The sequence below is a fragment of the Labrus mixtus genome, chromosome 13 (genome assembly GCF_963584025.1).
Source record: "Labrus mixtus chromosome 13, fLabMix1.1, whole genome shotgun sequence".
Lineage (NCBI taxonomy): Eukaryota > Metazoa > Chordata > Actinopteri > Labriformes > Labridae > Labrus > Labrus mixtus.
Genome location: NC_083624.1, coordinates 26453917 through 26465058, shown reverse-complemented (window position 1 = coordinate 26465058; position 11142 = coordinate 26453917). Strand labels below are relative to the sequence as shown.

Genomic DNA, 11142 nt, shown 5'->3' with positions numbered 1-11142 from the left:
GTTTTAAGGGTTTCTATTTTCTATGCTTTGCATGTATCCCAATCGAATGAGCATCTAAATACAACACTATATGAAATGTCCTTCCTGTATTTTATTTTCACTTTTTTTGCTTATGGATCAGTTTTATGTTGTATTTGTATCTGTTTGAAAGCTGGAGCATCACCTTGTTTTAAAGCATGCATCAATTTCAATGACCCCCATGTTTTTATTGTGTGCTTGCTGAATATATGTGTCTGCTCTTTGTGATCCCAGTCATGACCCGTTTCTGTGGCAACCGGATTTTGAAAATAGCTCCTCTCCAACGGCCCACTGCTGTCGTGAGATATGCAACCCACCCACTCCTGATGCATGACTCATTCATTGCTCATTATCATCCCACTCTCATTTCATCCGGATATCTGATGGAGATGGTAGTGTGTGGAGGGGGTGGAGGGCTACTATAAAGCTGGTGTATCCATGCTGTGATTGGCTGGTGGGGACTCCATTTAATCCGCAGCTCCTACTACAGGGTCCTCCCCCCTCCTTTGTGCTCCTCCCCCCTCACTCTGCCTGCCCGCCCTGACAGCATCCACACACAACAGAGTGTGTGTGTCTGTTCCAGGGAGAATATCAGCTGTGCACAGGGAGGAGAGGATTAGCTCGAGCACTCAGCTCATCTGCATACACGTTCTCAGAGAAGTACATGAGCACCCAGTGTTGCTCCTCTTTTGTATGAAACCTGGCACTGCCATCACACAGGCTCCACTTCATCTACTGTCACTGCTCAGAGAGGATTTAAAAGGGACCACTGTTATTGTTTTTTTGTCTCCTTTTTACATGATTCCACATCCTATTTTTAAATCATTGTCTAAGATGTCTCTACATTTTTGGGACAATGACACTGATATCCTTTGATTTGGACTTGCTCTGAGCATAAAATAGTTTTTCTGCTCTTTTCTTTTGGGCACTTTTTTTCCTCTGGCGTTTGGTTTGTGGAGACTGAAGCACCAGGATGCCATCTAGAGAGTCCTACGAGATTCACAAAGAAGAGAAGTCCCTGGTGCAAAAGGCCAAGCGAGAGGCCAATCAGGAGGATATTCTGGCTGCAGCTCTGGGGATGAGGATGGGGCCACAGAAACCTCCAGCCACTTTCTGGCAGCCGCTTAAACTATTCGCCTATTCACAGCTCACCTCACTGGTGCGCAGGGCTTCACTGAAGGAGAGCGAGCGGACTCCCAGATCTGAGAAAGTCCACAACTTCAAGGTAAGAACTCAAACAACTCTTGTCAGTTTTTTCCTCTTCTAAAATCGTTGCTTTAATTTCATCATGTGTGGCCTGAGGGCTCTGGTGGGAAATGAAAGGAGGAAGAGAAGGAGGAGGAGGGGAGAGAGAGTGGGAGAGAGAGAGGGGATGAAAAACAGAGCTGTTTTAGTCCGTCCAGTGAGCCTTTTTATCAAAAGGAAATCTGTTGGGTGGTCTGTGGAGCACTGCTGTTAGTTTGAGCAGCAGATGGAGAGATTAGGCGGATGGAGAGGGGAAACAGTGGAGGAGTGTTTCCCTGTTTGGCTCCATCTCACTCTTACTGGTTTGGCTGGTTAATGATGGAGAGTATAGCAGGTGAAAAATAACCTCCAAGGCTTTTAAAGTGATGCAGACAAATCTCTGTCTGCTGTTTTGAACTATTCTACCACTGATTGTTGCATTTCAACCAACTGAAAGTATAATAAATATTTACAGTCATTTAAAATGGAAAAGTTCATGTGTTTATAGATCACACAACAAAGGAAACATGTTAAAATTATAAAGGGAATACATAAGTGAGGGCAGCATTTTAAACACACAGTAACATTTGGCTGCTACAGTAAGCTTTTCATGCACTCTTGACAGTTTACATTTATGAAATTAAAGCACAGTTTGACCTATTTATTCAAACCCCCAGCCTTTAAAAATGAATTAATCCCTTTTATTGCATCCACTAACTGCTTATATTTCGCATATTAACAGACAGTACAGTATGTATCACATAAATCAACAAAGAATCACATGAGCAGAGAACATTTGATTCACAGTCCCTTGCACTTGTATTCACCCATTTTTGTGTTGAAATGTTGTCATGCTACAACTGCAAATCAAAACGTACATATTCAATAATTTTGTTCAAATAATATACCATAAGTATCTTTATTGTCAATTCTGCCTTATTTACAGGACAGACAGGATCCAAATTCTGTTTCCCCAGACCTCAGAGAAACACAACAACATCAGACGACAGAAAACAGCAAGAACAGACAATAGTGCAGTTTGTCAAATAGAGCAGCAGTTTAAAAATGCATCTGCAAGAGGTTGAGGGGGGACATCTTACATAATATTAAAATCATTTAAAGATACAAATATGAAAAGCTTTGATACTTTTATGTGAAGCCCGGAACTAAAAATCAGGTTCAGTCTTTGTTTTCAGGTTAACTTGTGCCTCCACTAAATGTGGTTTTCTTTTTGGTCTCTTATGTTCTTTATCTTAAAAAGGAGGCCTGCAATTCTGTAAACATGTTGAGAAATCAGGTGACATCCCTCCAGGTGATTGGAGTAACCATAAAAGGAGAGCGGCGGTTTACTCATGCTCCCACAGGCCTCTCTGATTGGCTGAACTGCTGTTACCTGCTGAAGCGCGAGGGGATCCCTTTCCTGTTTCCATAACGAATCTCTCTGACAACGTGCACCTTCACTCTGGTGAAATTGTCAATCCTGCTGTGCCATGATGACAAGTCCCTGCTGCACATACCTCAGTACTGTCAGTTAGAGTTTCTGTTTGAACAACAACCCTCCTCCACACACACACATAATCCTCTTCCTCCTCCACCTCATTTAAGATGGCAGCGCCCACAGGTCTCCTGAACGGGCTAAAGAAGAAGAAGAAGATAGGGTGTCTGTGGAGTGAATTGGTGAAGCTCCCTGCTGCTTTCTTTCTGTGGTGTCATTGCTCTTCAACACTAAAATGTGTCACTGTCTCCCCCTCTCTGCTGCAGGTCCACACCTTCAGGGGGCCTCACTGGTGTGAACACTGTGCCAACTTCATGTGGGGACTGATGGCTCAGGGGGTCAAATGTGCAGGTACAGTTTGCTCTGAAACACTCGTATATAAATCCTGCATACAAAGTGAGCATTGCTGTATATGGGTTACTTGGTTTTTAGTGCATCTGGAACTGGATTATTTTGTTTTAATCCACAATCCCAACAGCAGTTTGTGGATCGAGGGTTGTATAACACATTGAAATAAGGGCTTGATTACTCTGATGTAACACGTACTTAATTAAAAAACCTTATTTATGGCATTTTGCTGTGTGATTAAGATCAGTACAAACAAAAAAAGAAAGAGTTTAAGCACAATCACTGCTGAAAGATTATTTTTATAACTAATCTTTTCTAATCCCTTTGGAAATAATGAATAGAAGATCTTTTTTTTCCCACTCAGGCTTTGGTTGTTTTCCTGATCTTGTTGTTATTACTACAGAAACAAAGTCTGTGTGTCCACTTCACTGATTCTAATGCTCTATCGGAGTAAACATGCAACAGTAGAAGCAGAAATGATGTGTTTGTAGGTCACTTCTTTGTATTCTCCCAATGAATCTTTGTTATTATGTGCTTTACATTCTGAGTATGATTTGGTTACACATTCACCTACAGTCAAAAAATGTGATGTCTGTTACATACACTGAATTTAGTCCTGTAGTAGTGAGATAATTGGTTCTGTTATATTTTCCTCTTTTCTTGTGAAGAACTCAGATTAGATTTCTGTTTCGCTGCAGCTGCTGTCAGAAATCCTTCCACATCCCAGAATAGAGCGATGATACAGCCTGGTGTGTGTCTTTGATGTTTTATTGATGAAACAAAGTGTGTCACACAAAACTGTGCGAGCTCTGACGTTAATTATTAATGTCTTGATTTTGAAAGCTGACAACAATGGAACGAAAATGCACACAATGTTAGGAGCCTATCTTTATAAACTCTTATCCTGCCATTCCTTCAGACTAGACCGCAGCAACAGAATCTGGGGCAGAGAAGTCTCACATGATGCTCACATTTGCATACTAAAAAAAAAAATCTTCTCCCACCACTCCCCCCCTCTTTTTTTTCTTTTTGTATGTGTGAACTGGTTTTGGCTGAGTGCCAGGAAGCCAGCCTCTGCTTGTGCTTGTTGTGCCACATTTTTTCATCAGAGTGCACCCCCCCCCTCCTCACACAGCCTCATCCCATCATGCCCATGAAGGAAAACAAAGCTGGCATGTCTCTTTAATGAGGAGCAGAGCTGGGAGCGTGGGTAAAGAGCTCCTTTTCCACACACATTAAAATTCAACCATAGAGCTAGGTCAAGCAGCTCAACCCCTATTTTACTGGAAATGGTGGAAAAACTTAACCGTTTAACAAATACAAGTGCTTCTTTTTGTTTTGTTTTTCAAATCCAACCAAAAAGAAACCACTTCAAACTAGAAACTGCTGATCATGAGCTGATAACAAATTAGCATCCAGCCACCATTAAACGGCTCCTTACAGCCCTTTAGCCAAAACTGATCTGCAGCCTCTTTGCCAGAGACAGAGCTGATGCACTAAAGCATACTGCCTCATCTCCAGGCTTAGGGGTCCCCCCCCCCCATCCTTCCCATGGGACCTCACATTGACACCAGGGGCTCAGCAGACCAGGGTGTGATGACAGGTACTCCTCTATTATACCCCCTGTCTCATATACTTAAGAGAATCATCTCTTAAAGTAATTACATTTCTGCATCAATGCATATAAAAGCAGGCTGGGTGAATTTCTCCAGGGACCCATATTCATCTAAATAACGTCTGAGGTCCCCTCGGAAACAGGGCTTCCACGCTGTTAGAATAAAAAAGGCAGTTATGAGGGAACCCAATGTTTTTTTTTTCTTATGTTTTTGGATATAAAAGCTAATGGTTCTGTCAAAAACAATGAAAAGCCTTTTGGAACTTGGAGACGGCTCAAAAGATCTAAGAGCTTGAAGAGCTGCCCCATTTTAGTCTGGGAAACTAGGTCTAGTGTAGCCCGCAGCGGCTCAATTGCTGCTTCCACTGGCATTGTGTGCGAGCTGAGATTTGGAAGAGAACAGAGCATGCAGCAGCTCTGACTCTCCCTCCTCCAGGCCACAGCTTTTTTACACTGCTCCTCTAATTCCCTCCATGCATCTCTGTTACAAAGCCGAGCCACAGAGTCGCTCTCATCGGGGCTCCTCTGCTCCTGACAAGGTGAATCCTGCCCTGAAACAGCTGTGCCTCAGGCCCTGTGCGCTGTGACAGGATACTTACAGCGATATCACCACTAATATGCAGTTTGAACATCCAGTGAGGAACACTGAATATCTGAAAATGTCAAATAGACTATCAGAAAGAAAACGTCCTCCCATTTTCTAACAATAAATAATAATTTGCCAGTTTGAAATTACATATATCTTTTTTTTAAATATAAAAAAAAAAGAATTGACTTTTATAAATCAATGATATAAAATCGATGTCTTGTCTTTTGATTGTTTCACTGTTTTTTAATTACTAAATGGCCCTTTTAGAGGTGACTTTGGATCTATCCACCACTCAAGGTGACCCAGTATCGTGTGTTAGAGAGAGGAGCTCTCTGGTGGTCACGCGACATTTAGAGGGCAAATATTGATCAAGGGAATTAACACTGTTCTGCTAGCCAAAACACACAGGAAACCAGCCAACCAAATCCAAATTAACCTGATGTTGAGTGTGAATTTACATAATATCCCTCTGTTAAGAGATAAAACGACTGACCTGCATCAAATAATTCAGTTAAGACTGAGTTCTGGTGGGCAGATTTAATAAAAGTGTACACCACTCTTTACTCTCTGGCTTACAATCAAACTACTAAACCTGCTGTTTGTCTCTTTTTTCTTCTCTGTAGATTGTGGGTTAAACGTCCACAAGCAGTGCTCTCCACTGGTACCCAATGACTGCAAACCAGACCTGCGACACATCCGTAAAGTGTACAGCTGTGACCTTACGACCCTGGTGAAAGCCTACAACACAGCACGGCCCATGGTGGTGGACATGTGCATACGAGAGATCGAGTCCAGAGGTTTGTTTAGCCATATGTCTGTGTATGTATTTCAAATGTGTAGTTTACTAAAATACCTTTTTTCCATGCTTGGATACTGATGGCAATTTATTTTTAAGCCCTAACAACAATAAAACAGCATTCCTATTTAATGAATCAGGAATTGAAAATGTAGCTGAAAGAATTTCATACACAAAGAATAATTGATCCTTATAAGCCACAGAATGCCTAAATATTAAATTGAGTCATTACTAACTACTTATTTTTGACATTTAAATGCAAATGAATTTAGAGCACTAAAATATGAATCCTTCTGTAACAACCTTTGTTGTAGATGGGTTGTGTTACAGGACTGTTACAGATGTGATGAGGATGTGTAATGTAGTGTGATTTCAGATATTACACAGGTTTGTTTTAAGTTTTCTGTTTTATATTCTAAATTAACGACACTGAAATGTCAGGGGGTTTTATTTCTCACCACCATACCATACCATACCATACCATACCATACCGTACCGTACCGTATCATACCATACCATACCATACCATACCGTACCGTACCGTACCGTATCATACCATACCATACCGTACCGTACCGTACCGTACCATATCATATCATATCATACCGTACCGTACCGTACCGTACCGTACCATATCATATCATATCATATCATACCATACCATACCACACCGCACCGCACCGTACCGCGCCACACTGCAAAATCCTAGTTCCAGCCTAGAATAATTACTAAATGTCTCTCTTAAAGCCAAGAAAGGCAATGAAGGTTAGGAAGAAATATAAATCTTTTTTTATGAGACTTAATCACAAAAGAATACTTTTTTTAAAATACATTTGAATTTAATCTGATTAATAGAAAGTCCAATTAAGAACTATCCATCTGAATGTGGATTTGGTTTTTCCCTTTGAACATTATTAACTGATATTATGCAGAATTGTTTACTACACTTATGATGCTTGTTGTTTAACAGCTTTATTCTAATTTTATAGAAAGTCTGATTACGCTACTAACTGAGTTAATGATTTCTGAGCGGGTAATGACTGAGAGGAGTGATGAGTGTGTGGCTGGTAATTGTGAGTGTGTAATGAGGAATACATTACTGTGTTTCCTGCTGCCTTATTTGATTGCGTTTCAGTTAAATCATTCAGCCTTGTAGGAAACTCATTGCTCCCTCATTGTCTGCCCTCTAAAAATGTCTGTAGCTAAGTTTGATTTATGTCTTTATTATTTTGCCCACTGATGCAGAAAACTATTTGCATCTGCCCGTGTTGTACCATTGTGGACGTTTTATCCGTAATTTCTTATGCATATTTAAGAGCGTTTAATGACTTTTCTGAATTACCCAGGGTGGTATATACAGGTGAATTTTTCTGAATTACTACTGACAGCCGTGACGATGTCTGAAAGGTTATTTATTTACTGTTCTCTCCACCAGGACTGAGGTCTGAAGGTCTCTACAGAATATCTGGATTCAGCGACTCTGTGGAGGAAGTCAAGATGGCGTTTGACAAAGGTGTGTATTCCTTTTCGTTCTGCATGTTACAGCTGTTTTTATAGATTCCTGTCAGTTCAAAGCACAGTGACTGACATTGCGTGCTTTCATATGTTTACATGAAACTCACATGACATTTTCAATTAAAGAGAAAGTGACACATTTGTGAAGGATTACTGTCCATCTGGGAGTGCAGATCTCATCCTGACAAGTCACTCTCACGCAGTGTGGACAGACAAGGAGGGGGGGGGGACCTCGGGGGGATACTGACCATGGATGTTCTCACACTGTTTAAACATAGCTGCTGTATAAAAAAAAAAAATAGAAGCTCTTCTCTGTGTTGGGATTCAGTAGCAGACTTATTGAGAATGAGACTGGCTCAACAGTGTGAATTTTAACTGTATGAAGAAGCCTGCAGCACTGGGCTAAACTCCGAGCCAGATCGGCATGTGGGAGATCATCCATGACAGAGTGTCATTCCAGCTCACAGCACTGTGATGTTCAGTCTGCCAGCACAAGTAGGCCATGGCCTCTCTGGAAAGCATGCAGAACTGAAGAGAAGTCGGACTTAAACAGGCCAGGCGGATGATAGCAGCTCCTTTGCAAAATACAGAGCAGGAGAAGTTTTTTTTTGACACCCAAAGAACCCCCCCCGACTATTCTGCAATTCTCATTCTGATGTGTTAGTGCAGATTTTAAACTTTTTTATACAGTGCGTGAACTCCTTTTCTTCTTCTTGTCTCCCTGTTTACATCACACCTCCTCACAGATGGCGAGAAGACAGACATCTCAGTGACTGCCTATGAAGACATCAATATCATCTCGGGTGCTCTCAAACTGTACCTGAGGGATTTGCCTGTCCCTGTCATCTCATACGACGCTTACCCGAGGTTCATCGAGGCTGCAAGTGAGTCGCAACCAAACAAATGACTCAGAAACACACCTGTTTCAGAGTGCATACTGCTTCAATTAAAGAGTGTGAACACACATGGTTTATGTTCATGCTCCTTAATCTGGGTGTTCATTTTGGTTCATGCTGAAAATAGTATGTGTCCATTAAAAATGTCAGCTGTAGTATACCTACTAAGAAACACCTGTACAGTATGTATTAAATACGTTCTCTGATGGTTTGTAAGTTGCCTTAAAATGAGAAAAACTCTATATTGATGATTTAGTGTTGTAGCTGTAGCTGTAGTGGACTGCGTGTTGATTTACAATGTGAAAATTGGCTTCTAGTCCAATCCAGTCCTATGTTTTTATTGGAAACCTTTCTGTGATTGAGAAAAAAACCTTTTGTTTGTGATTTTCCTTGCATTTTGTGAATCTGTCTGAAAATCAGTGACTTTCAAAACTTAACACTGACCATAATTCTGGAATAATTCATAAGAAAATAATTATAAGTATTACCTTTATAAGCAAAACAAAAAATCAATCACATTTAAAAATCCCATAAGCATTAGAAACCTCAAGTCCTCTCACAGACTAATGGCTTTTAGACCATGCAGGAAATTCATGTATTGATTCCCTTCTGGTTTTTGTCTGTGGTTCAGAGAGTGTATTGTGGCCTCTCTAACAGTCCACTGCTTTCTGTTTTTGCTCAGAGCTCACAGATCCAGAGAAGAAAGTGGAAGCTTTCCGTGAGGCTCTGGCTCTGCTTCCGCCATCTCACAGTGAAACTTTGAAGTACCTCATGGCACACTTAAAAAGGTGATAAATCAAGTTATACTCTGCCAGACTCCTACCTAAGACTTGGAAAAGTTTTAATTTAGTGTAATCTCTCCAGATTCCACATCATTTGTATATTTGTCACAATCCCATAGTAATTTACATCTTGAGTTGCACATCTAGAGTTCCATGAAATGTGTCAAAATATGTATATATGTCATAAAAAGCACCAAAGCCTGTTAAAAAGATGGAAGAAATATTGTGTTAAAATGATGCATTTTGTGATGTTCACTTTCATTTTGTAACATTATGTGTCATTTTGTACATTTTGGTTGACATGTTATGGCAATAACACCATCTTAGTCATGGAAGTCAGTAGTGTTACATGACTTTGAGATATTATGGGTTAAGATCTTGCACACACCAACAATTATCATATTTCTCTTCAGCATCTGTCTATGTTTCTAATGCAATGTTTCTTTGCAGGGTGACACAGAATGAGGAATTTAACCTGATGAACGCAGAGAACCTCGCAATAATTTTCGGTCCCACCCTCATGCGCGCACCAAACCTGGATGCCATGACAGCACTCAACGACATCCGCTACCAGAGACAGGTGGTGGAGCTGCTTATTAAAAAAGAAGAAGTTCTCTTCTAGACACAGATTAGGACTTTTAAGGAAATGCTGTCTGATAATTCCTTTGTGTAAAGACTTGAATGACTGTTTGTATGACATTTATTGATACATTTTTTTAAATGCCCTGCGTATGGACGAGTGCTGCCCTAACATCTGTCCTCCCTTGTGTTAAGGGGTCGGCGATGAACTTTACACTTGTACGTACTCTATATCTCCCCATTTCTGTCGGGGGATTTTCAGAAGCTGACAGACCAGCATGCATGGTGCGAGGTCTTAGTTGCTTTGTAGTCGTAACCCAGCATGTGTTCAGAACGTGTAGCGCCGTTATTTTTTTGCTTTTGTCTAGTCTCTACTAGTCCACATTCCCAGCTGCCTGCTGTGCAGTTTTTTTTCTGTGAAACATTGTACAGCTGGATGTAAAAATAAGCTACTGATTTTTCTTGGGTGATTTCTATGATGCTTTTATTATGTTTTTGTTTTTTTTATCTCCTCAACTGTTTTTATGTAACCTGACGTAGAATGAGCCTTTCCTGTTAATGTGTACACACTGGTGAATTTGCCTGACCTTAACATTTTTATTGTGTTTTAAACAGAATTTTTTTTGTGAATTTAATTTTGTACTGTGATGTTTTGTACACACCTTGTGCATGATCACTTTAATTTATTAAACCTTACTCTGATAAACAGCGTGCCCAAGAGTTCTCTGAATTACTGTAGATATGTTAGACCGTACATAAGAAGGGGACATGGCTGTGACATTATCATCTGATTTGTTGACTCATTTTCTGAGGCCTCAAATTAGGCCATATTTATTTTTATAATCCAAAATCACTGTATTTGGACAAGAGGGTGGAGCTTTAGAGGAGCCAGAGATTAGCGAATGCTAATTTATATGATAATGCTGGTGCTAGCTCGGTTGGCATGCTGCATCTGTAATACACCATAAATGTTTTTTTGTGTTTCTTACCCCATGTTTATCATGTCTAGTTTTACTTCCTGCCTTGAGTGTTTCCCGCCTCAATGATTGTGTGCCCTTCCCTGATTGTTTTTACCGGTGTCTTATGACTACGGAGCCCCTGAAGTCCCAAAAAGTCAAAAAAAAAAATGTGCGCACAAGCTATTATCTAATTATCTCATCGCACAAGATAATAACTTTTGTGCACAAAATAAATCATACGTGCTGGTGTTTCCTGTTTGGATTTCCTCATGGCATGCCTTGTGTTTTCTCGTTGGACCTTGTTATTTGCTTCTTCTTAATTTTGG

The 11142-nt window shown here is 40.5% G+C and overlaps 1 protein-coding gene across 1 annotated transcript; it reads left to right on the top strand.

The window, feature by feature from the left end:
• The first annotated feature begins 579 nt into the window (after window positions 1-579).
• chn1 (chimerin 1) lies at window positions 580-11065 on the top strand. Its single transcript, XM_061054481.1, has 7 exons — window positions 580-1243; window positions 3004-3088; window positions 5913-6086; window positions 7521-7598; window positions 8347-8484; window positions 9179-9284; window positions 9729-11065. The coding sequence occupies exons 1-7, from the start codon at window positions 992-994 to the stop codon at window positions 9898-9900; spliced, it is 1005 nt and encodes a 334-aa protein (XP_060910464.1). The 5' UTR covers window positions 580-991; the 3' UTR covers window positions 9901-11065.
• Window positions 11066-11142: the final 77 nt, after the last annotated feature.